Consider the following 26,826-nt stretch of genomic DNA (forward strand, 5'->3'; position numbering starts at 1 on the left):
TGCATCTTTGATCAGCCTGGCTTTAGTAATTTCACAGAATCCCAGAATGTCAGGGGTTGGAAGGGACCTGGAAAGCTCATCCAGTGCAATCCCCCCATGGAGCAGGAACACCCAGCTGAGGTTCCACAGGAAGGTGTCCAGGTGGGTTTGAATGTCTGCAGAGAAGGAGACTCCACAACCTCCCTGGGCAGCCTGGGCCAGGCTCTGCCACCCTCACTGAGAAGAAGTTTCTCCTCAAATTGAAGTGGAACCTTTTGTGTTCCAGTTTGTACCCATTGCCCCTTGTCCTATAATTGGTTGTCAATTTGCAAGTAACATCCCAATCAGATGAGGAGGACATGCTGTACCAGAATCCCCCCAAGGATTTCACCACACAGAGGTGTTACCAGAAGTTAGGAGAGCTGACTTCAAGAATATATCTGAGCCTAGACTAAAACTATCCCAGGATTTTTAGTATTTAGCGTGGATTGGAGAAGGCTGCTTTGCATTTTCTGTTGAAAAATGGAACTTAATGGAGAGGTTGACAGGAAATACAGTAATAATTTGTGGAGTGCTCTGGTACCTTTTGGTCTTCAGGAGAGTAAGTGCAGAAAAGAATTCAAACGTTATAGGAACATTTTTGACTGAGCAAGCAGTTCACATACATTCACAGAACCTATTTAATTCTAAGTGTTGAATTTGTGTTTAAAAGTAAATGTAAAGGAGATAAGGTTAAGATGCTAGAGGAGAAATTCGATTTCTGAAATGTAGCTTTTAAAAGCTTTGGGTAAATACAACCGCTTTCGTGTTTTCCTTGTTGCCTTGCAGGTACTTTTGATAATTCTGTCCTGAAAGCAGAATAGAGACTTGCTTTAATAAAGCAGCAGCAATATTGCCGTGTTACATATTACTCAGATACAAAGGAAGAATCCTTCCTTCTGCCACAGCAAGATGCTCTGCTTGCATCTGGAGTTCCCTGATGGCACTAAAGCAGGAATAGTTATATTGATGTGAGACTGCTGGGCTCCCCATGAGCTTCCCGCTCCTGCTGCCTGGAAGTTTGTGGTCTCTTCCCTGTGTCTGGGCTCTCCTTTGAACGTTTGTTGATATGTTGTGCAGGTTTTGTGGCAACGCCTGGGAGCGCTGGGCTCGTGTCCTGGGTCTGTCCTGCTTGGATCTCTGAAAAAATAACCCTCCCCACAAAATCTGAACTGGCAAGTAGAGTGGAAGGTGTGATGCTGGTTGGGGAACGGAGTGAAGTTTGACTTTTTTCTTAAAAAACAACAAAAACCCAAACTGAACTATAACAAAAAGAAAAAGCCCACTAAACAAAACAAAACCAGCACCCAACCGCAACCCCCCAAGCAAAACCAGCACCCAACCACGACCCCCCAAGCAAAACCAGCACCCAACCGCAACCCCCCAAGCAAAACCAGCACCCAACCGCAACCCCCCAAGCAAAACCAGCACCCAACCGCAACCCCCCAAGCAAAACCAGCAACAAAATAAACAAAAACCAAACCAAAAATTAACGTCAAACAATTAATTTTTCCTTATACCACGGGAGAGCAATTACAAAATTTGGAAGGAGTAGAAGATATTGTTTTCTTGACATTACCAGCAACAGGTACATTGATGCATTAAGAAATATTCCTTTTAAAAATAGAGAAAATTCCTATAGAAATGTGTATACAGTTCTGTAATAAATCATAAGACTTCAGAGCCTAGATAGTGATGGAGCATTGATTTCATCTGATTTTCAGTTTGACATCAGGGTGAAAATCAAGTCTGGCCCAGTGTTCTTGCGTTATCGCTGATGCTCACGGGTCGCACTCACTGTTTGATCATCCTCCTCTTTCCGCGTTTACACGCAACTTAAACCTGTCAGCTCGCTTTAGGTAACGTTCAAAAATCTTGAGTTTCCATCAGATTTGTTCAGGTTTGCTATTAAATTTCATCGGAGACAACAAAGCCTTTCCAGGCGGGCATGACGTTTTGGCAAGGCCCCAATAGGATACTTAGCTGGTGCCAAATCTTTCTATTTTTCTCGGCTATCAATGAAGCTGTTGTGGTAATGTGGGTTTTGTGAGCTGTGAGAATTTATGCGCACAAAGGGACCTGCTCTTTGCAGGGAACACTGAGAGCCCTGAGTCCAGGAGGAAGGGTAATTAAAGTTAATGAACCAGGGTAACCTTTCCATGGTGATGACCACTATCCTGATGGTAGGTAAGGGTCAGGGACTATTCCCATTTTCTAATTGTGCTTCTGATTGGTGTTGGATTAAAAATTGACCGTTACGTCCATAATAGAACTGGTTTGTGGATTTTAAAGGAGTTTTTCAGAGCTCTGCGAGACTTAGGTGGCTTGTTCTTCTTGGACTTGGCTTTGCGTTGAGTTTTAATGCAGTCTAAAAATTAAGAATTTTTAGCATTTGAGAGCAGGTAGTGATTTTATTATAATGGGAGCAGCTTAGTTATCTCTCCATGTCAGAACAGAGGCTTCTTCCTTAAATGCTTCCCATGTTCCGAGGCTTCATGTAGTTATTATCAGCAAGTCTGAGAAACCCTTGAACTTGCTGTGCCTGAAGCGCTTGTGGATTTAAGTTAACAAGATCTAAAGATGGGCGTGAAACACTGACTTAAATCTGTAACTCTTCTACTTACGTGCTTTTGTGGCATCAGGTAAGTTACTTTTTGCCAGGTATTTCCCTCGAAGAGGGTTTCATCAGTGGAGTTGCTTTTCAAAGAAAGTACTAAACAGAAAAGCTTTGTTGCTACTGTCTTGTAAGTCTTTCTTGTCTACAGATCTTGTACCCAATGGGGTATAAGCCAGGATGGCATTGATAGACTAAAACACACAGTATCCAAAATGCTACGTATTGTTCATTTCTCTTTCTTGAATTCTAATCAGAAGGCTGTGGATTTGCCTCTTACGTATACATAGAAATAGAAGACGACTCCTTGAGATTTGGCTGCCTATCAATCCGAAGAATTTCCATTGCTAAACCACACATTTCTTTGTCTTGGTGACTGGTTCCATTCGAGGAGGAGCAGCGCTTTAAGAATTGGTTTCAGTTTCCCATCTGATAATCTATTGGTTACAGGTGTTTTTTAACTATTAGCCTATTTAAAGGCATTCCCTTCTTAACATAGAACTAACATGTTCTTCCTTTTTTTTTGAATAGAAACCGTTTATTTGTTTGGTGGCTGGGATGGAACTCAGGATCTGGCTGACTTCTGGGCGTACAGCGTGAAGGAAAACCAGTGGACCTGTATATCCAGGGATACTGAGAAAGAGGTAAGTCCTGCAGACATCAGTATTGTTATTAATACATGAGTTGTTGCACAGAAAAATGTAATTCTTCTGAAGTACTTACATTGATGTAGAGCACACAGTAAGAGCCACAAAATTCAGACCTTCAAGTTCTGAAGGCTTTTGAAATGCTTACATTGGGAAGGTGTGAGATCAATGTGAATTTGAAGAGTAAAGATTACTGGAGGGGAAAGGTTTATTTCTCAAGAGCAGACTGAACGGCCAAAACTCAGTTCAGTGGGTGGAACGTGAGTTAAATGATTTGATAGGAGTGAACAACCAGGCTGACTAATAAATGTTTCAGACCTGATGCTGGTGTTGAGCTTCAGAAAGAAATTGTTTATTTTCTTTCTTATGTCAAAAATGTGAGTAAGAGTAGACAACTAGCAGACAGAAATCTCGAGGACAGGGGTAACTGCCAGAGGCCACACAATCCCGAGAGCTTTCGTGGTATTCGAGCCATTTTCCCTGGCCTGTTTTGCTCAGTATTTGACATATGAAACCTCCAAAATAAATGTAACTTGGGTTATAAGAGGTAACCAGGAAAAAAAAGTCCAAGACCTTTGGTTTATGTAATTTGTTTTACTGTATACTGTGAAATGTTAAAGTTCCATGTGCTAATTGTTTTGAATTCGTTACTTGTTTGTCAGAGGAAATTCTTGCAGCCTCTTCTTGAATGTACGAGATGTTTGAGATTTCATCACTTTGATGAATTCAGGAGTTGATTTCCCCGACTATTTGAAAAAAATATAACTTATTTCCCACTTACATTTTTCCCATTTCTTGTTGTAGCTTACTTTGTGACCTTCCCTACCAGATTAAGAAACACTTAAATATTGCCAGTTTTCCTGGCAGAGGTGTTTAGAGGTTGTAATCAAGTAGAACAAGTAGCCTGAGCTGAAAAAAAGAAAACACAGTAAGGTACTTCCTGTAGCTTCAAATCTCAGTGCATGTCATGCACTCGCTGTTTCTAACATCCTTTACAAAGCGGACAGTAACAAAACCTGAACGTGATATTCTGGTTTCTATCATACGAGCTCTATAAATGTAAAATTGTCCTTACATTTTACATCCCTGAAAGTTACTTTTTTCCTCTTAAGTTGCTTTAGTTTTTTTTAGTCCTAGTCCTTTCATCACTGCCTGAGGCTACTCGTATGTTTAACTGATGGGATGCTGAAGCTGGATTTAGTCTTGCAGGGTCCAGTCCTGTAGGCTGGGCTTGTGTTGCTCTGTTACTCCTGAACTATGGGTTTTACCATTTTTCTTGCTGTTTACCCACCACGTAACCTCCTCATGATAAGGAGCGGCGTGTGTGACATAACACCAAAGGGTAATTAGGACTCAACTCTTTTATTGACTATATGGTGAAGATAAACAGCTAGACCTTCCTTTCATTTGTCTCGCTTTATAAGGAGGTTGGAAAAGCAAAGAACAACCGTAGAAAAGAAGACACAACAATTTTAATCATCTTTTCTTTCACTTCTCGCTCTGTAGCCGCTTAGCGTGTACTTTTGTCGATCTCAGGCTGCAGTGAAACAGAACCCTCCTGTCCAAAAGGGGTTACTGTGTTTTCTTCCTGCACAAACCAGTGTGGGTAGCTCTGTTTTTTACGGGATTAATTTGCTTTCCTTGCTGGGATCCTGCCTGATCCGGTTGAGCCTGTGCAGAGCCTGGGAGGCCTGGCTGGGACACGAAGCATCGGCAGTGCCAGCAAATGTTTTCTCCTCGAGTTCCTCACGCCTGACACTAGCAGGGTAATGCTAGGATGGGAGCAACGGAGACACAGTAGAAGAGTTGTGAGTTGATACAATGAAGTGGCTGTAAAGGGATTTTGGAGGGGGGAAAAAAAAAATTACAGGGTGAAATGGAAGGTCAAGAAATTCCAATGGAAGATGAGAAGGGTCTTGGGCTGAAAGGAAGCAAGATAAGGGAATTAAAATAAACAACTACTGAAGACTGAGGTGAATGTGTGGAGAATTTGGAAGAAGAGATGTACTTAATAGACACACAGAATCCCAGAATGTCAGGGGTTGGAAGGGACCTGGAAAGCTCATCCAGTGCAATCCCCCCGCTGGAGCAGGAACACCCAGCTGAGGTTCCACAGGAAGGTGTCCAGGCGGGTTTGAATGTCTGCAGAGAAGGAGACTCCACAACCTCCCTGGGCAGCCTGGGCCAGGCTCTGCCACCCTCACTGAGAAGTTCCTTCTCAAATTTAAGTGGAACCTCCTGTGCTCCAGTTTGTACCCATTACCCCTTGTCCTATCATTGGTTGTCACCGAGAAGAGCCTGGCTCCATCCTCCTGACACTCACCCTTTCTATATCTGTAAACATGAATGAGGTCACCCCTCAGTGTCCTCTTCTCCAGCTCCAGAGCCCCAACTCCCTCAGCCTTTCCTCACACGGGAGATGCTCCACTCCCTTCAGCATCTTTGTTGCCCTGCGCTGGACTCTCTCCAGCAGTTCCCTGTCCTTCTGGAACTGAGGGGCCACAACTGGACACAATATTCCAGGTGTGGTCTCCCCAGGGCAGAGCAGAGGGGCAGGAGAACCTCTCTGACCTACTGACCACCCCCTTCTAACCCACCCCAGGTACCATTGGCCTTCCTGGCCACAAGGGCCCAGTGCTGGCTCATGGTCATCCTGCTGTCCCCAGGACCCCCAGGTCCCTTTCACCTATGCTGCTCTCTAATAGATCATTCCTCAACTTACACTGGAACCTGGGGTTGTTCCTGCCCAGATTCAAGACTCTACACTTTCTCTTGTTATATTTCATTAAATTTTTCCCTGCCCAACAAGTGTGAAGAAATGCGTGTGCTTCAGAAAAGACATTCTAGAAGGACTCTCTGCCTGGATATGGTCTGCAGTGAAGTTCAGAAGACTTGCCAAGACATGGTCCAGGGTTTTGGTGACTTACTGAGGTACAGTCGGCTGGCAGCTGCTGTACTTGCAAACCCAACAGTGGTGTGTTTTTTTTTCTCTAAAGAGATCTGGATAAAACCTGATTGAGAAATGAAAAGGTCAATTTCAAATGTTGAGAAGTAAATTCAAAAACAAAGACTCCAGATGTTTCTCTAATTGGGACATCAACTGTTCACAAACAATTTGCGAAAAGGAAATGTCTGTTGACATGGAATTTTAAAAAACATTCAGTAGATTCCAGTAGAACTTCGTATTGTTTTTGTGTTGTATTGTGCTTGTTCTGCTTCTAGCTCTTTTGTTCTAATTAGTCAGTGGTTAAATTAGCCACTGAATAATTAAGCTTGGACAAGAGAATAATATGGTAAAAGTTACATTTTATCCAGCATTGTTGTAGGGGTAACACACAGTAACGCTTTTGGGATGAAGGCACTGGTAGGTTCTGTTGCAATGCCAGATTATCATAATCTTCCTGTTACATTGAGTTATGAAAAGTTTGTCTGACCTTTTTAGTAAACTCTGGTGCTGTTTATCTGCCAGTGAGCTGGAAAAATGTTGCATTGTCACCTGAACTTGCATGGGGGATTTTTAACAGTTTGTCTACTAAAGCTAATTTTCCATCGTTCTTCTTACGTCAGCAAAAAAATGCTCACAACGCTGCCGGAGTAGTGAACCACTTAATTTTAAAAAGGGGGTGTAGGGGACCTGCTCACAGTGTTGGGCTGAACCTCCAGCATATGGACAAGGGCCCCTCGCTATGGAAGGGCCTTGAGGTGCTGGAGCGAGTTGAGAGAAGGGAATGGAGCTGGGGAAAGGGCTGGAGCACAGGTGTGATGGGAGCGGCTGAGGGACCTAGGGGGGTTCAGCTGGAGAACAGGAGCTGAGGGGAGACCTTCTGATCTCTGAACTGCCTGAAAGGAGCTTGGAGCCAGGGGGTTGTTGACCTCCTTTCCCAAGGAACAAGTGCCAGGATGAGAGGAAACGGCCTCAAGTTGTACCAAGAGAGGTTTAGATTGGATCTTGGGAACAGTTTCTTCCCAGAAAGGTTTGTTGGGCATTGAACAGGCTGCCCAGGGCAGTGGTGCCGGAGTAGTGAACCTCCCTGGGGAGGTTTAAAAGACAAATAGATGATGTTCTTGGGGACATGGTTTAGTGGTGGACTTGGCAGCATTGGGTTAGTGGTGGAACTCGGTGATCTTAAAGGTCATTTCCAACCACAATGTTTCCATGATTCTATGAGTCTATGAAGGAAAACTTCCCCACCATCCCTTCAGCCTATGGATCTGGCAAAGCTCTTGTAGTGCTTGTCAAATCATCCTTCTGCAATTCTGTATCCTTCTGAGGAGAAGCACCATGGAGCAGCTCGTGGCCCACAAGTGGTCAAATATGCAACAGCTCTATGATTTGGTTGGCATGAGGCACAGCCAGAACATGTGAAGTCCAAGAGCCTTGAAGGGTTTTTACCCTGAACCCAATTAAATGTTCTGACAAATGTTGTTGTCTCCAGGATTTGGTAGTGGTTGTAGATCAGTAGACTTTTTCAGGATTTGGGAATAAATAGTTTTGAGAAAACAAACCTTGTCATTCCTTGGGCATTTTGATCCTAGACCAGTGTCAATTAATAGAGAAATTTCATGTGTATGTTTTGGTGTCTAATATTTCTAGTTTCCAAGCAGCAGCTTTATCTTTTGAAGGCTGATTTAGTGAAATTCAGTACAGTAGGACAGTTTCAATGAACTATAGGAAAGACTTCACTTTGTGGAAATTGGTAGTTACGTGGATTTTTAAATAGGATCAAAAGGCAGAGGGATGTCCATGTCTCTGGAGATTTGATAAATGAGAGTACAGAAGCATGATAGTTGACATATTTTGTATGTAACTAGTCTTCATGTACCGTTGCTCAGTATTTCCTAGATACATGAGAAGAGACAGAGGTTGTCCCTTCAAACACTGTATTACTGCATGAATTGGTAGCTTCTGTAAATATTTGTAGCATTTGTAAATATGATGTGTTGACTCATCCTCATTCTGGCTTTTGTAGAGGAAAACTGTGCTCACAGATAGTTCGGTGAAGGACGTGGAAATTGTGTAAGTGGGTTAGGTGGAGATGACACTGTTCTTCAAGTTTTTAAGAGCCTTTGGCAAGAAACAGGTAGAAGTGAAGGTCTTGTCATGGGTTGACTAGTTGAGAGGATAAGTTGTTTCTTAGAATGAAGGAAAACTTAGGTCAACAAGTGCGTACAATTCAGTAGGTTCCACATGAAAATCGGTGTGTTGTGAAGTGACAGTTTGCTGCTGACACCAAGTGCTTTTTCAGGTTATTGAAAGTAAAAGCTGACAAATGTAGAAAGATCTCAATAGTGAGAGCCAGGGTGAATTTCAGCTGCTATTGTATTTCCAGTTAAATGTTTTATGGTGTCTGCATGTCTTTCTTAACTTTGGTTGACATGGATGAATTTACGCAAAGCTGCCAGTGTCATAACCACGCAAACATTTGATGCATTTGTGTTTGTGACACCTATGACTGATTTTTTTTGGGGTGTGATGCAGAAGTATATAAGCTTATCTATGTGAAGTTTTTACCCTATACTGTTTTAAGTGTAGAAACTGAATTAGTCTCAAGTATGGGCTCCTTCCCGCAGATGGTGGTATAGTTTTGAATTATTTGATGTGTATGGACTTGAGATCTAATACACTGAATCTACCATGTCCTACTTGTGAGTAGTTCCAGTCGTACAGATGCTCAGTTGTACGAGGTGCCTGGTGCCACAAAAGCACATGGGGAGAAAGCAGCTGTCCCCAAAAGCCTGCGATAGAAACTTGGATGCTGTAGATAAACCTCTGAGCCAACTTCCTAAATAGCGTAAACGCCTACAAAAGTGGGGACAAAGAAGGCAGATGCTGAAGTGGACCAAGTGATAAGTATTCCAGGCCGATCCTAAATATCGCATGTTAATGGTTTATTTTCCGTCCTGCTTAGTAGCATAATAGTTTTAAAAATGTTCTAGCCAGTATTCTTTCTCCAAAATGTTAGGGAGACTTTCGGATATGCCTAATTTCTCCAGTGATTTTGACATAGGCAGCGTAAAACAAATAGACCCTGTTGAGGGAGAAGTACCTCGATCATTAATTTTAAAAAAACGTTTTTGAAAAGGTTTTGAGTTTTAAAGGGAACTTATTTACCTTATACTACCTTGTGTACCTAAGGAGCTCTGTCCTCTTAACCTTGTTAGTTGTCCTTTTAAGAAAAGATCATTCCTATTTTAAACAGCTCTGTTTTGTTATCCAGTTCCATCACTAGGTACCTGTAATTCTTGCTTCCAGCATGAAAAAAAAGCACAGAAAACCAGCCAAACTTCAGTTATTCTTAATAGCAGATGTTTCAATGTGTGGAGGTCCCTTTTCTCCAAGCGTTGATATTGAAGTCAGCCTCACAGAGAAGGGAGTACTTAAATAAATGCATTATGCACGGTGTTCTGAAGGCTGCAGAACTTTGGAGCTTGTGTGCACCAGGCTCGGATTATATGTGAATTTCTAAACCATCATAAAGCTTTCAGTTGCAAAGAATGCAGCTTGTAAACCACTTGTACACCTTGAAGTAATACATCATGTGTAGTCGATTTGTGATGTTTACGTTCCGATGAAAATCACCATTGCAGCTCTAGCTCATGATGAGTGTACTGCTCTGTTCTCTGGTCTGGAATGCAGCTTTATTTTACTTCTGTGACTTTATTATGAAGTTATTGCGTCATCCAGTTCCCTGTAAATTGCAAATGAGGCCGTACACAGAGACAGGCTTGGGTGGCTATGAATGCATCTCTGGGAAGATGACACGTTATTCAACTACTTAAAGTATTACAGAATTTCCAGGTGAGGTTTTAGCCAAGTGGTGGAGATTGCTATAAGGAAAGCTGGTTTATATCCTTTTGGATTTTAAAGACACAGAAATACGCACCTGTCAGACAAGAGCCAGCTGGAATCCCTGCATTTCATACTAAATGCATGGGGAAAAAGGGTTTTAAAGAAACAGGGTATGTGGCGGTAGAAGGTGGGAGGAAAACTTATTCTCTTGCCAGCAAGGTGAAAGTAGCTCCATACACCAGTCAGCTTCATCTTGGGAGCGGAGCACTCTCTGATTTCAGGTAGGCTGTGAAAAATCTGTTACATTAATGCTCCCCAAGCTGTACAGATATGGAAATCTCTAAAGAAATATCAGTTATGTCAATATGATAACACAGGGGAAGAGTTCTCAAGTGGTATCATAGGCAAAACCTTTGCTGAGTTGTCTGGATAATTACGTGCTTGAAAATGTAAGTTTTTGTGGACCTTGTTGCTAATAATGAATGCATTTCTGCCACCGGGTTTTGAAGGTAATTAGGACTTAAATATGCTGGACTGTCTCAGGAGTGTATACAGGCAGAATGGATAATGCATTGGTTGGTATGATGAGTTCTGAGACGTGAAAGAGTTTAGTATCACAGAATCGACTGGGTTGGAAAAGACCTCAGAGCTCATCAAGTCCAACCCCTGGTCCAACTCCAGTGCATTGACCAGATCATGGCACTAAGTGCCATGTCCAATCTCAGTTTCAAAACCTCCAGGGCCGGTGAGTCCAGCACCTCCTTGGGCAGCCATTCCAATGCTGACCACTCTCTCTGCACAGAATTGCTTTCTAATCTCCAGCCTAAATTTCCCCTGGCAGAGTTGAAGCCCATGCCCCCTTGTCCTATTGCTGACTGCCTGGGAGAAGAGCCCAATCCCCCCCGGCTAGAACTGCCCTTCAGGTCGTTCTAGAGAGTGCTGAGCTCACCTCTAAGCCTCCTCTTCTCCAGACTAAACCAGCCCAACTCCCTCAGCCTCTCCCCATAGTACCGTGTTTTCCTGAAAATAAGACAGGATCTTACATTAATTTTTGTGCCAAAAAGATCCGTTAGGGCTTACTTTCAGGGGATGTCTTATTTTTCCATGAACAACAACCTGTATTTGTTCTTGAACAAAAAAAATCAACATTTATTCAAATACAGTCATGTCATCACATTCTGAAACATGATCATAAGTCTCCAAACCCTGAATTCCATCATGAATTTGTGACTCTTATTTCCTTTCTCCATGGACAACAATCTACATTTACCGATATTCATCAACAAAAATCAACATTTATTTAAATACAGTCATGGCATCATCTTCTGGAACATCGTCATAACTTTCCAAACGCTATCTGTGCTGCTGTATTCTATTACCAATTAATTCTAGTTTTTTACATGTATAGCTGCCTGGACACTATTTAAATTGACCTTTTTTATAAAGTGTAACTAGGGCTTATTTTCGGAGTAGGGCTTATATTTTGAGTGTCCTCAAAAATCCTGAAAAATCATACCAGGTCTTATTTTCGAGAAACACGGTATGCTTAATAGGACTTAATCCATTTATTTTGCAGGGCGTTTATGTGATGGAGAGTTTAGTGGTACTGGGATTCAGGAACCGTTGGGTTCAAGTCCTTGCGTTGCCCCAAGTTGCTTTGTTTTCAGTGCTCTGTGTTTAAAAACTCTTCCACATGTGTTTGCTGCCAAGCTTTATACTTTTTTATTATCTAGAAAGGAATGGTTTAGGGTGGTGTTTAGACTTCCGATGAAAATACTTACACTCTTTCCTGCCTCATTTTCCTCCATGTAGATTATTGCAAAGTTAAATATGCCTTGTTTCCGAAACTATGACACAGCAGAGACTACACTGCAATTCCAGTCGTAACTGATACATTTCCTGCACCTGGATAACTACATAATGTTCTGAGAATAGCTGAAAGGTGATATAAACAACCATTTCAGAAGCTACATCTTTACTCATCTATAGATTCATTCAAAAGAAGTGTTGGGAGTCTCCGCAGTTCTTTTCAATGCTGAAAAGATTCTGTTCTGATATATATATATATATATATATATATTTATCTTGCCATGTTGCTGTAATAGCTAACAAATGAAGCCTGCATTAAACTGTACTTAGTATCTAAATCCCTGAGAGGGGAATTTCATAGCCATTTCCTAAGGGCAAAAAACTCTACAGCCACTTCTAACACCTCTGAGTACCAACTATTTGTTATCTGTTTTGAACTGTTTTCACCTTCTCAGAAACACCTGAGAGCCTGTGGCTGTCAAAGTATTTGGACTTAATTTCATGTTTTGCTATCACCAGTTTTTCAAGGACAATTAATTAAGAAAAAAAGTACTTCAGAAGTTCTAGCGTTGCTGCTGCTTCATCATTGTGGCTAAACAGCCCATAAATGACTAGTTTGGTTTTGTTTTCAGCCTGGTAGCTACAAGTGTGACTGCAGCCGAGCCGAATAGTTTGCATCTACGGAAAAATCTCTCTTGGCTGGACCTTCTCTAGCCATTGTTATCGGTAATGAGAGGACAGCGTGAACTTGCGATCCACGAGAAAATGACCTCATTCCACATCCTGCAATTGTTAATGGGGTTGGTTAAATTCGGTGCACGAGGGATGTTGTCCTGAGGGCCCATCTCTCAGAGCTGGTGAAAGCTCTGATTCTGTGGTGGGTCATCTGTGCTATTTCATCAGTGTTACTGAAAGCAAAGCTGAGCAATTGACATGTAATAAAGCAAGTTTCCTTGTTAAAATTAAAGCAGCTACATTTTGATTCATGTTTCATCAGTGCGAGTAACACTTGGTTTGCAGGTAAATTGTGTCTTCTGTTAGAAATAGCACAATATTGATGCACTTTTGCTCCAAGGTTGACTTGTATTAGAGCATCACTTCAGTGCTTCTCCTGTTTGCATTTGTAAGTTGAATCATATAGGCTGGATGACTTAATTTTTGACTGTAAACTAAAGCCTAGACAAGACCTTTATTTGTGTTCCTGCAACACGCTTCACATAAATGAAAGAATTGTTTCACATTGTGAGCTTGAAGCTCTGTGAGGTTTATTCCTCTCTGCTATTCCACTTGCTTGCGTAGGAATTCTCTTGGACTTGGTTTGTGCAACATGAGATCCGCAGTGTTACGTGTTGCTGGAAGGCCTTGATGATACCTTGATGTGAGAACATGTAGCTCAGAAATGACCCAGGAATGCGGCTCCCTGCACTGGCAGCATCACAGTCATCGGTTGCCAAATTTGTTTCTGTGCTGTAGGTAAACTAGTGCAACACAGCTGTCAAAAAGAGAATATTGGTACTTTGGGAAGTTCACAACTCAGTTCACCCAGTGCACCTTATTTTTTAGAGAAGTGTGTTAATTGGGATTCATCAGAAGCCATGTTCTGGCTTCCCCATGTTCTGGGGATTCATCAAAAGTCATGTTCTGGCTCATCCCATTCTGCAAGCAGGCCTGCTGGGAGAATAATTTTTAAGAGATAATCTCATGGCGATAGAACACTAAGCATCTGTTTGTTTTCATAGCAGAGTTTGTGTGCTGCCCTGAGTCTGTGCTCATCTGTGCTGTGATGAATCACAGAACAATTGTGGTTGGAAGGGACCTCTGGAGATCATCCAGTCCAACCCATCTGCTAACGCAGGGTCACCAGAGCAGATCACACAGGAAGGTGTCCAGGCGGGTTTGAATGTCTCCAGAGAAGGAGACTCCACAACCTCTCTGGGCAGCCTGGGCCAGGCTCTGGCACCTCAAAGGAAAGAAGTTTCTCCTCATATTCAGACGGACCCTCCTGTGCTTCAGTCTGTGCCTGTTGCCCCTCATCGTGTCTTTGGGCACCACTGAACAGAGTCTGGTCCATCCTCCTGACACCTACCTTGGAGATATTTATAACCATTGATGAGATCACCTCTCAGCTTCTCTTCTCCAGGCTGAACAGCCCCAGCTCTCTCAGTCTCTCCTCATAAGATACTCCAGACCCCTCATTTTCATAGCCTGCCACTGGACTCTCTCCAGTAATTCCTTGTCCTTCTTAAACTGGGAAGTCCAGACCTGGACACCAAACTCCAGATGTGGCCTCACCAGGACAGAGCAGAGGGGGAGGAACAACCTCCCTGACCTGCTGGCCACACTTTTCCTAGTGCACCCCAGGTACCATTGGCCTTCTTGGCCACAAGGGCATGTTATTGATTCACGTTCAGTCTGTTGTCAGCCAGAACTCCCAAGTCTTTCTCTGCAGAGCTGCTTTCCAGCAGGTCAACCTCAACCTGTACTGGTACCTGCGGTTGTTTTTCCCCAGGTGCAAGACCCTACACTTGCCCTTGTTGAACCTGATCAGGTTCCTCTCTGTCCAGCCCTCCAGCCTGGCCAGGTCTCGCTGAGTGGACCTGCACTGATCCCTGAAGGATGGAGCAAACGGAGTCAAGTCTTACATAGGACAGAAAGGGATGGTCCCCTCATTGGTCATCAAATCCAGTCTACTGCTATCGTAACGATCACGTTGTATGATCTTTGAGCTTAATCATTTGACTTACAAGGTCATCAAACTCTTTCAAAAATAGAATGCTGGGCCATTTTTTTTACCTGTACTCTAAACAGGGAAAATCTCTCTGTGGAAGGCTCAGCTTGAGGCTGTGAAGATCAACACTGAGAAATTAGGACTGTTGCAAATGTGTGTGCGCTTCTAGGAAGAAAAACAAAAAGCTTCATCCTGTTGAATTTTCTTGTTTTCCCATCTTAAGAGATGACTCAAAACTACGTGCTGAAAGCTTCCACTGACTTTAATCTGCTCCATCATGTCTGAGTCAGATGCCCAGAAAGGACTTTGCGAGTAAATCTATTTAGTTGCATTGTTGTAGGAAGGTACTTGTAAGCGGATTAACCATAGCTCAAATACTGTGTCAACTGCCTGGCCAAAGGATATCTTCCTTGTCTTAGCTGTGGCTACACTTATTAATAGTTAAATATTTGCAAATACTTGCCAGAAACCTTTTGATATCCAAACTTAAAACTTGTCATGAGACTTTTAACTGGTTTGTGTGAAAAATTGGATAGACTCATGGCTTCCCAGTACTGGTCCTGGGGACTTTTAAGTGTTGTAATTGTTAGCCAGGTTCTGATCTATTTAATAGGCTTCCTGAAATATTGACAGAACACATTCAACTTGCATACTCTCAAAGAATGTCCTTCATAGCTGGTACAGCAGCTGTAAAAGTAAGTTGTAATATCTGTTATCTTCCATAAATTGTGGCAAGAATATATTAGCGTGGAAATGTGTGGCTGCTGGTCTAGTTTTGTATGCTGCTTTAAGCTTTTACTTAAGAGTAATTTAATGAATGAGGTGTACAGTTGGCATCCAGAATATGTTTTTGGAGCTACACTCCCATCTTGTGCACCTAGGAACTTTTGAGATCCCAATTTAATCCTTCACTATATCTACCCTGTGTGACATGCAAGGATTTTTAAGGCTAGTGCTAGAGCTGTCAAGTCTTGGATGTGAAATGGCATATGTAGCAGTGATTTTTTACCATCATACAGATAAGGAAAAAGTAGCTGGGATATGCTGTTTATGGGAGGATCTTGCTTGCTGAAGAAACCGTTATAGATACATGTTGGACACCCTGAGCCTGTGCTGGGTTCTTTGGCTGCAACTACTGTTGTGATGCTCTTGTTCTTAGTGTGCAAGACCCTTGTACTGGGCACTGGTGAGACTTCAAATCCTGGAGTCAGTTTTGGGCTCCTGCTGGAGCGAGTTGAGGGAAGGGGAAGGGGCTGGAGCACAAGTGTGATGGGAGCGGCTGAGGGACCTGGGGGGTTCAGCTGGAGAACAGGAGCTGAGGGGAGACCTTCTGATCTCTGAACTGCCTGAAAGGAGCTTGGAGCCAGGGGGGGTCAGGCTCTGCTCCCAAGGAACAAGCGCCAGGACCAGAGGAAACAGCCTCAAGTTTCTCCAGGGGAGGTTTAGATTGGATCTTGGGAACAATTTCTTCCCAGAAAGGTTTGTCAGGCATTGGAACAGGCTGCCCAGGGCAATTTTGAAGTCACCATCCCTGGAGAGGTGAAAGACACATAGATGAGGTTCTTAGGACGTGGTTTAGTGGTGAACTTGGCAGTACTGAGTTAATGACTGGACTTGATGTTCTTAAAGGTCTTTTCCAACCAGAATGATTCTACATTTCCGTTGGGGTCCTGCACTCCTAGCACGTGGTCAGTGATCGCGTGGGCGTTAGAATCAATAAATACATCATCCTCCGCTCATTTTGCTTTGTGTTTTGGGCTGATATGCCATACAATTACTCTATACTACCATAAGAAACAATAGACTCGATTCTTTTGTTAGGTTTCTGGCACTCTAAGTTATGAGAAAATTAAAATGCCTTCTGTGAGCAGCTTGAGTAAAGTGTTTTATTCTGCGCAAGGCTGCATTTGTTTCTGTTACTGAATTTAGTTCTCATCTAGATTAAAGCAAATCATTTTGAGCTACAACTTATATTAAACATTTTGGGAGTACGCGTTAGCCTAAGACTGGCATTGATAAAGCACTATCAAGCTCTAATCCTAAAGCGTATAGATTTGACTGAATGCCAAGAGTAATATACATTTCCTTTCATTTTCAAGATTGAGGCGAACTTTCCCCGTTTTTTTGGGGGGTGGAGCAGGAAATGAATTATATTCTGAAAGTGGGAAATGAGAGCAATTAATCTCCACAGTTATGTGTAGGCAGGGGGGACTATTTGTTGCATGACAGCCTGCTCTCAGAACTGGAAACAAAGTAGGTTGTTTGTGCCTTTTTATGTCCTCGTCCTAGTTTGCTTTAGGACAAGAGCATTTACCTCATGACGCTTATTTTTGAACTTTATACTGGAGGCAGTGTTCACATTCCATTCAGTCTTTTACAGCACCGAGAAGGGAGAATTAGTCAGCTGTTCTTTGTTTTTATTTCCCTGACTCTTGAACAGGGTCCAGGCTCGCTCCTGAGGTTTTTCATCTGGATCAGCCTGAATAAAACAGATTTCCTTGCAACTGAAAACCCTTTCTTTGCAAAAGGTTATGACAACCAAAAGAAGCCAAGCTCCCCCAGTTTTGATTCGAGGGGTGGGATGGGGAGTGGAACTGGCTTCCCGCTGTCCTGTTCACATTAAAGCGGGTTCATAGGACACTTATTTAAAAAGAAAACAAGAAATGAAAGCTATCATGTTTGTGCCTTAGCAGAGCATGCCAGGATGCTGTTGCTAAGATGATGCATGGTGATTCTGGCATAAATAGTTATTTGAGCAGGCCCTACCCTAAGGAGTTGAGTCCCAATCCTTTCTCTCCTGTATAGGAACAAATCCATTATTCTGAGGCAGTGTTGTCTCTCGGTGCTGTTGTGTTGCTTTTTGAAAACGTTTTGTAAGTTAGTCCTTAAGTGGGATAATTGCTTTCAGCATTTGCAAGTTAAATGAAGAAAGCTCTAATTAGATTTTATAAAGTGGCTTAGCATGTTGAGAAGGCTTTTCATAAAGTATACTGTGTATTCACTTGGCGTTGCACAATTGAATTTCGTGTAGAGCTGACAAAACCAAAAAATCCTATTTGGCCTTGCTCGCTACTGGGTGCTTAAAGAATTGAAAGCCTGTTTTAGGTACTCCGAGCTCCACATCACACTTCTCCTTTCCTTACCATCCCGCCCTCATCAGGGCATTCATCTGGATTTTAGAGACCAGAAGAGTTGCTTTAAGACCAACCTGTTTGAGGAAGGGTATTAGTGTTGGGTTTAGAAGCCTGGTATTTTGTAGCTTTTTAAAACGGGGCCGTGGCACGTACTGTTTAATCTGTCTTAGCCGTTATTATGCTGCGCTAATTGCACGGCGGTGCCGGGTGGCAGAGAGCCATTTTGTTCGGGTCCGTCTTAGCTCCGTGTGGGCGCTTATTGAGTCCCACAGAAACTGAACGGTGCCCGTACTTGGTAATCTTTGGTATTGTTTGGTGTCCTGCGGGTTAGAAATGTGATATGCTAATGCTTTACTATTGCCGTTGCAGCCTTGGCGTGAGTGCAGGGACTGGCCAAAGCAGCGTTAACACATTGCTCACCATCTGAATAAGAACTTAGCCCGGTCACAAGCTGCTTTCACGTGTGGTTTCTGCAGCGTGCGTGCCAGGAGCTTCCTGATGAGGATTGGAAAGATGCCCCAAAGCTGGTGTTTGTTCCGATCATTTGGGCGCTGTTGTTGGATGTGACTTACTTGAGTCTGTTTTAACTAAGATGAGCTCTTTTTAGGAACTAATACCTCTACTAAATCAGTCAATCGGTTCTCGAACCTTCATCTGCAAAAACGTAGCTCCCATGCTAAGAACTTTGAAGACAGTTCAATGAAACTAGATCTAAAGAGCGAGTACTTAATGAGAAGGCTTGCATTGATTTGTTATGACTTCAGATGGCCACAGGAGCAGGTGATGGCAAGCTGGTCAGATCTGTTTTTTGCTTTCTGCTCTGCTCAAGAAGATTTGGGCTTGTTTAATCTTCTCTTGTGGTTATCAGTGTGCAAATGAAACTGTCTCCATTAGCTGCAGGTAGGTTTGGGAATGGCAGTCAGTGTGCTTAGAGGTGTAGCAAGTACAATAGATACTTTTTGTGTGTCTACAGTTTATTTTTCTTGATAAGGCCCAAATTGGAAGAAGGGTATAGAGATCTCTAGTAAGATTGAGTCACCTTGGGATGTTAATGCTTGAATTATCAACCAGCCTACATTTTGGCATGAGGGGACAAAAGGTTGTTCTGCTGTCTAACCATCCTTGATCTCTTTAACCACAGCTTAAGAAGAGTCATGTTAATTTTGGTCAATTTTTTTCACTTGTTGCTTTTAAGGGGTCAAGTTCCAGTTCTTCTGGAATCAACAAGCTCTTTCCCATTTGAATTTGGTGGGTCACTTTCTCCATGACAAGTTGCGGCAGCGTGTTCTTTGTCTGCACAACAGGCTCGCTATTGTAACCACATCAAGCACTCATCTTTAAATGAACATTCACAGCTGCCCACGGGCTCTTGATTCACTTAACCACATGTGCCTTGAAGTGTTTTATTCATTTTAAGTGTCTGCCCATTTCTGTCTTGGTAAATGGACTTCGTGTCTCCCTTTGAGGTGTATATTAAACATACTACAAGGACTTCCACTGTCAAATTGAGTAGCTCTCAAGTGAACACAGTTTTGGGCCCTTCTCCTGTCTCAAATGTCAAACCAATGTCTACTGCTGTTTGTTTACTCCTGTTAGTAAACCTTGGGCAGGTTCCATGTGGTCTTGTAAGTGATGTGCAGGCATAACTCCACTTTGAGAAAATACCATTAATTGGGTGAAATTTTCTATATTACAAGACAGAGTTCATGCTGTGGTAGATTCTCCAAGTCGGTGCAGTTGAAGTTCTTAAGTGAACTTGAAGTGATGAAATTATCAAACTTAAATCCTTTAGTAGCCCTTCAAAAAGGCAGATATTACTTTGTGAGATGTGACCGGTACATAATTCAAGAAACAATATATTTTTTCCTGAACTCTTTTCATATTTTAACATAGTTTTAGGGGCTGAAATCTGTATGTTGTTTGCTTAACCAGTGTAGTGCCTGTGCTGTTGATGACAGTGGTTTGAAACTGGTGTTTTATGTGCCAAATATCTCAGCTTTATGTCTACTCAGACAAATTTCAGTTGATGTGGCTCTTCAAGGCAAAGCAGGTGCGGAAATGGAGATTTATTTGTGCAAGTGCCCAAGGTGTTATTTGAGCAAATATGTTAGGATTTACTTCAGCCCATGAAGCATATACAGTTTGCAGGGTGCGGGGAAATACTTAAATCAGCGGGTTCAATTAAAAAACTGCAGTGACCTGACATAGGTAGGTCTTAATGTTTCATCTGCAAGGCCACTGTGCCAAGACAATATGTGGCCTTTGGCAGGGGAACAATGACACATCCTCAAGTGTCCCAGCTGCACAACTGGAGATGGATTTTGTTTGCTGGGGTTACTTTCTTGTGAATCAGGGACAACAGAATCCCAGAATGTCAGGGGTTGGAAGGAACCTGGAAAGCTCATCCAGTGCAATCCCCCCATGGAGCAGGAACACCCAGCTGAGGTTCCACAGGAAGGTGTCCAGGCGGGTTTGAATGTCTGCAGAGAAGGAGACTCCACAACCTCCCTGGGCAGCCTGGGCCAGGCTCTGGCACCCTCACTGAGAAGAAGTTTCTTCTCAGATTTAAGTGGAACCTCCTGTGTTCCAGTTTGAACGCATTACCCCTTGTCCTACCATTGGTTGTCACCGAGAAGAGCCTGGCTCCATCCTCCTGACACTCACCCTTTATATATTTATAAACACGAATGCAGTCACCCCTCTTCTTCAAACTCCAGAGCCCCAGCTCCCTCAGCCTTTCCTCACACGGGAGATGCTCCACTCCCTTCAGCATCTTTGTTGCCCTGCGCTGGACTCTCTCCAGCAGTTCCCTGTCCTTCTGGAACTGAGGGGCCACAACTGGACACAATATTCCAGGTGTGGTCTCCCCAGGGCAGAGTAGAGGGGCAGGAGAACCTCTCTGACCTACTGACCACCCCCTTCTAACCCAGCCCAGGTACCATTGGCCTTCCTGGCCACAAGGGCCCAGTGCTGGCTCATGGTCACCCTGCTGTCCCCAGGACCCCCAGGTCCCTTTCCCCTACACTGCTCTCTAATAGCTCATTCCCCAACTTATACTGGAACCTGGGGTTGTTCCTGCCCAGATTCCAGACTCCACACTTGCCCTTGTTATATTTCATTAAACTTTTCCCCACCCAACCTTTGGGAATACACAGGTTGGTATTTTTTATGCAAAGAAACCACCCTTTATGTGTGGAACAGGGTCCTTTGGAAGGTGCCTTTTTTTATTTTCTAGGAACAAAGTTAAGTATGTTGCTGCCTTCTCTATCAGCTTCTTCCATGTGACCAAAGGCGATGAGTGAACGTTTGCTGCATTTCAGGATTTTATGCTTATATTTCAAAAATTATCAAATTATTTTAAAAATTAATTAATTACCATGATGTAACTAATCCTCAAGGATGTAATCATGGCCAACATAATGCTTCATATTTACAAAATATAAACAGTGCAGTTCCCCTCTTCAGCTTGTTGTTTGAGTTACTGTTAGGAGCTTCCTGTAACTGTTCTTTAGTCAAGAAATTGAATTCTACAACATGCATAGTAAAGTTTTGACTAAAAAATGAAATGTTTCCTTTCATATTTTATTAGTGAAATATATTCCAAGAGTTTATTTTAAATTTCAGTAATTAGTTCAGTATCATTTTTTACATGAAATGGTACAATAATGAAGATTTTTCTATAAAGACAGTATTTAGTAGGACATGGAGCAAATGCTGTGCTGATTATTTGGTGTAGCATGACTACTTTTTCGTAACTAAGTCTTCTAATAAATGGTGATTTCTTACATCGTTGCCTAATTGTATAATCTTTATTTTTGAATAGATTTTAATAGATTTTTTTTCTTTCATACTTCTGTACATGTTTTTGTCACTTGAAATAGTATCAGTTTTAATGTTGTTTTTCGGACTGTCAAGTTAGCTAACCAGCCTTATTCTGCCATCCTCATTTATAAAGTGCCCAAATTATACAAACCAGGGCCAAATCAACTGCAGAATTTCTCTGTAAGCATGACGCCAAGTTATTTTTTTACCTCTTCTTTTACAGACAAGACTTCGTGCATCTTGATTTTTAATATTTTGTGGAGTGCAGGAATATCATTCTTATGCTTCAAGATGAGGGTGGGAAGGGTCTCCAAATCAGATTGGGGAAGCAGAAAGGATTCTGCCCAGCACTGTGTAGCATCATCATAATGTCATTCAATAAATCACTCCGTGTTTTAAGCCGAGCTCTCCTGGATGGATGAGCACGTCCCTCCGTGTCGCTCTTGCAGATGATAATTCAAGGCAGTTCTGCTTTCCGTGGGAAACCTGCTTGGAGTTGAAGGCTGGAAGGGCCGTATCTATTTGTGAAGGACAGGGAGCGCTTTTGTTACCTTCAAAGACCCGTTATGGGATACGATTGCTTGTGGGAGTCTCTAGTTATGATCTGTTGGAAAACAGCCTATTAATAAAACAGGGGCTCTTGTAATAGAGCGCTTCTTAATCTGCTTTCTGTGTGGTTATTTATAGGCTGTGACATCTTAATTTGCCTCTTCTGTGCATCAGCTTCTGTTGTTTTAAAAAGATCAAGTGGCTTTCTCACGCGTCTTGTGGAGGAAACAGTCTGTTTTCTAAGGAATCTTACAAAAAGCATTCCAAGTCATAAGTTTGTTGTTAAAAGTCGCGGAATGTCCTGTTTATATATATACTTTTATATTAATTGTGTTTTTGATTACAAGCAGGTTTTCTTGCATTCTCAAAGGCTTTCCAGTTGCTGATAGTTATTTGCCCTCAGTGCCCTACCAAGAGCAACACTAAATCCATTATTCTCTTTCTCTTTCTGGTTGTTTTCTTCGTTAGAGCGGCCCTAGCGCCCGATCCTGTCACAAGATGTGCATTGACATCCAGCGGAGGCAGATCTACACGCTGGGACGCTACCTGGATTCCTCCGTGAGGAACAGCAAATCTCTGAAAAGCGACTTCTATCGCTACGACATCGACACCAACACGTGGATGTTACTGAGCGAGGACACCGCGGCGGATGGAGGCCCAAAGCTGGTGTTCGATCATCAGGTCGGCTACGCTGATACTCTGAGCGCGAGTTCTCAATGTTTGCAGGTCGATTTTGATCGTGGATTTAAAGTGCTGGACCAGGTCTCATCATGGTGATCTGCATGTAGTTAAATTCTAATAGCATTTATCTAATGACACTGACTACTGGTATTCTGATCAAACTGAGTCAAGAGAATCATAAAAGCGATTACAAACTAATTAATTTTATTAAGACCCATTTTATTAAAGCTCAAAGCGCAGTCCATCTGGTTTTAATGGGTTTCGTTGAGCTCGGTTTGCAGATCTGCCTACTTGGAAGGGCGTTGGGGAACAACTTGCAGAGCTGTGTGTGGTACATTTAGAAAAATACGCAGACTGCCTAAATGGGGCCAAGATGATCAGGATTCTTTCAAAATGGAGTATCTCGTCAAATTTGGAGAACGTCTTTACTTTGTAGAGATTGAAAGACTTTCAAGGGGTGGTGACTGGTCTTTTAAAAAGCCACACCTGTCGGTGTGTTCAAATGGAATACTTTTATTAATTTATATTGCATTTTTAATGACTTTTGTGTACTTGAAAAAGGTTTTTTTTTTCTTAATTGACTTTTATAAAGTACGGCCAAGAAACAGCACATCAATACTAATTTTTAAAGCAGCTCGAGAACGGCTTTTATTGGTACTCGCTGTTTCGTAACTCAAGCTGTTGCTTGCCAGCACAATATGCGTTTCTGCTGACACCAAAATTAGAGATACGTGTTGTCTGCAGAACAAAAAGCAATCAGGCTTTCTGTTCTATTAATAACAAATACCAGTCTCCCAGGTGTTGGGGAAAAGGCAAATGTAAATGGTCAGCTGGCAAGGATACTCTGGGTACCTTGTTTGCCTGCTTCTGAAGTTGTTTCTTCTTTCTCCCTGGTGTCACTTAGGAATGTCCTCGCTGAATTCTTTATCAATCTGCACCTCTTCCTTTTCTCTCCCTCAGTGCTCACTGCGATAGCCATTTTTGTTTAACCTTCCCAAAAATGTGCTGCACTCCAAGTGTTGCGTTGCTTTGCTGAGTAGCATCTCTATCTTACTGTAACCTTGTCTGTGCATTGGGTTTTGTTTTCCCCCCGGTGTTTTGTATCTCTTTGCTTTGCACTGTGGCTGAAAACATCACCTGGAGTCAGGGAGTTTTGATTTATACCGCAGTGCATCTCCTTGTGTTGTAAGCTGAATTCACACTCTGGGGATAAACATGTTTTTGCTGCAGGCTCATCAAAAATCCTTGGCCACGTTATAGCCCTACTTTATGTTGAGGTAATGGGGGTAACAGTAAATATATACTTGGGATGGAATCTGAGTAATAAATTGCAGAGCGGTTTTGGACCGGTTGAGTGGCAGTCAGTAAATTTAGCCATGATTTTTGATTTCTCCCTTGCATAGCCACTGTCAAAGGTGATATTCTGTTAACTCTCTGGCAGAATTGGCTACAGATCCTGGTGAAACACTCTGAAATATTTTTCCCTATAATCAGTAGCTAGAAACAAGTTTTTTAGGTGATGAAGGGTGCATGTAGTCTTTTGCTTATTAGATAGTAAGTTAAATTAGACTCACTTTTAACATAAAGGAACCATTTTCAGAGATTAATACCTGTCAACCATGAAGACAGGTGTGTTCTTTTCTGCTCATCAGAGGTTCAGGAGATGTGTGGATTATCATCGAGCTTACTCAGTATCACTTGCAGGGGAGGAATGTTTAATCTTCATGTTAGAGTCTCGATGTGATGACTTAAACCCGCTTCTCTTATTCTTACAGATGTGTATGGATTCCGAAAAACACATGATATACACCTTTGGAGGCCGAATTCTGACCTGCAATGGCAGCGTTGATGACAGCAGAGCCAGCGAACCGCAGTTCAGTGGGTTGTTTGCTTTTGACTGTCAGTGTCAGACATGGAAACTTCTGAGAGAGGATTCCTGTAACGCTGGACCCGAGGATATCCAATCCCGAATAGGACACTGTATGTTGTTCCATTCTGTAAGTATCCCCACCGCACTCTTGATTCATGACGCCTGACATTGAGGAGAACGTCTGGTTTTGATTTCTCTTGCAAGTTTGGAGCTCTTTAGTCTCCCAAGCGGTGGGTTGTCTCGCTTGATTTTTATGTTCGCTGACATTCTGATGCGGCTTTGGAAAGTGCGGGTGGTATTAATTCAAGTCTTGGAGCTTTCACTGCTTTCACTGAATAAAACTCTAAGTAAAAAGCAAGGTGTATTTTAAATAGTCATTTTTAATTGAATAATGAGAAATAGATCCAAAGGCTGTGATTTAATTTGATCTAAAGCATTTTTTTAAGTTGGTAGAGCAACTTAGAAACTTCTGGGCTAGTAAATCCCCATTGTGGTGACTGGAATGTTAAACTTGGCTAGTGCAGGGGCTTACTGGGTGTGATTAGAGATGCACAGGCCTCATATTCCTCTGTGCTGAGCACCCAGCTGCTGCTTGTTGTCTTGAGCAGCTGTTAACAGCTGGACACAGCTGGCATTATGGGCACTTCATCCAGAGCCTGATGGAAAGGCAGAGGGATTGAGGGAGAAGGGGCTCTGTAGCGCTTTATTTAGTATTCAGTATTAAAAGAGAAAACAAATCTTCTATTGCCTTTCCAGTTGTGCTCATCAGCCACATGTTTAAGTGCAGAACGGAGGAACCGGGGGGTGTTTTGCTGACATTGAACTTGGCGGTGTGGAGAAGAGAATTAAAATTAACATTGTGGCATTCAAGTGTGTACTGGTACCACTTGGTACTGACCAGTTTCAACAACTTAGAGTTTATTTCTCTTCCCCTTTCCAATGGAAAATCAGAATTTTTGTAGTGAATACTCTGCTTTCAGAGCTTTCAACTTTGTTTTTGTTTTGAACGGCTTTCTAAAATCTGGCCAAAAACATGTTGCTACATAAAATTCTGCACAGGTACTGGAGGATTTTCCAAGTATATGTATATTGTCAATGTAAGAATACAAGTTTCTGTAAGCACAGTTTATGGAAGGTCAGGTCCTTTGCTGTTTTCTTAACCATTTGAAAGAAAAATAATCTGCCTCTTACGGACTTTCCACTTGGCAAACTTGAAAGAAGTAATAAACCTGTTATTCTTGGCTTGCTGCTCGCCATTTGCCTGCTCTGAGTTTAGTAAATGTGCTCATACCTGGATGATTTATCTTACAGTTTGTCTTTTGTTCTTTTCTGAACATTTTTTAACAGCAGAGTTATGATCTAATGGGTTTTAGATGTGAACGCTGTTATTTTTTTAAATATTAAACTTGAAAAATGTATTGCTCTTCTAATGTTCTGGAGTTATAGCTTCATCTGGAAAAGCTATAGCAGTTAACTATGTAAAATCTGCCTGGTCACTCGAGCTGAAACTGTGTCAGATCCATGTTTGTGGATCATGTAGATTGTGAAAACAAAGTCTTTATAATTGCATTTGTAAGAGGCTGTGAGGCCTTAATGGTTTAGTTCTGGAAACTGAGAAGTCATTAATTCAAGAATCAAGAAGATTGAGAAACCAGTCGAGAATTCTCAAGTTTTTATTGAGTTTGAGAATGAGAAACTGTTCTGCATAATTATTCCCTGTGAATCTTTGTGGAGATGGAGGTAAAAGATATTTACCAGATAAAGATGGTGGATCTGATAGTTAAAGCTGGAGTTTAAGCTTAGAAGAAACATACCTACTGCTCTTTGATTCATTAATGTTTTTGTTAGTGATCACAGTTGGCCAGCGTAATTTCTTGAGTTTCGTAAAGACGTATTTGTGATTCTCCATTCTAGAAAAATCGCTGCTTATATGTATTTGGTGGCCAGAGATCGAAGACTTACTTGAATGACTTCTTCAGTTATGATGTGGACAGCGATCACGTGGACATCATATCAGACGGCACTAAGAAAGATTCAGGGATGGGTAAGGATATAACTACATATTCATTTATTTAAATATATTGTTAAGTAGGTGAAAGGCCAGTGTCAGTGTCCTGTAGTATCAAGTTTACATCCTTAATTAGCCCTATGCACCCAAGTCAAC

The 26,826-nt window shown here is 42.1% G+C and overlaps 1 protein-coding gene across 2 annotated transcripts in view; it reads left to right on the top strand.

The window, feature by feature from the left end:
• Positions 1-26,826, top strand: part of MKLN1 (muskelin 1) — a 106,502-nt gene that overhangs the window by 49,684 nt on the left and 29,992 nt on the right. For both annotated transcript variants that reach the window (XM_065838136.2, XM_071803539.1), the window contains 4 exons: positions 3,164-3,276; positions 22,580-22,792; positions 24,568-24,789; positions 26,577-26,706. In XM_065838136.2, the coding sequence (XP_065694208.1) occupies positions 3,164-3,276; positions 22,580-22,792; positions 24,568-24,789; positions 26,577-26,706 (678 nt within the window). The remainder of the gene's footprint in view (positions 1-3,163; positions 3,277-22,579; positions 22,793-24,567; positions 24,790-26,576; positions 26,707-26,826) is intronic.

This window comes from Patagioenas fasciata, chromosome 1 (assembly GCF_037038585.1).
Source record: "Patagioenas fasciata isolate bPatFas1 chromosome 1, bPatFas1.hap1, whole genome shotgun sequence".
Lineage (NCBI taxonomy): Eukaryota > Metazoa > Chordata > Aves > Columbiformes > Columbidae > Patagioenas > Patagioenas fasciata.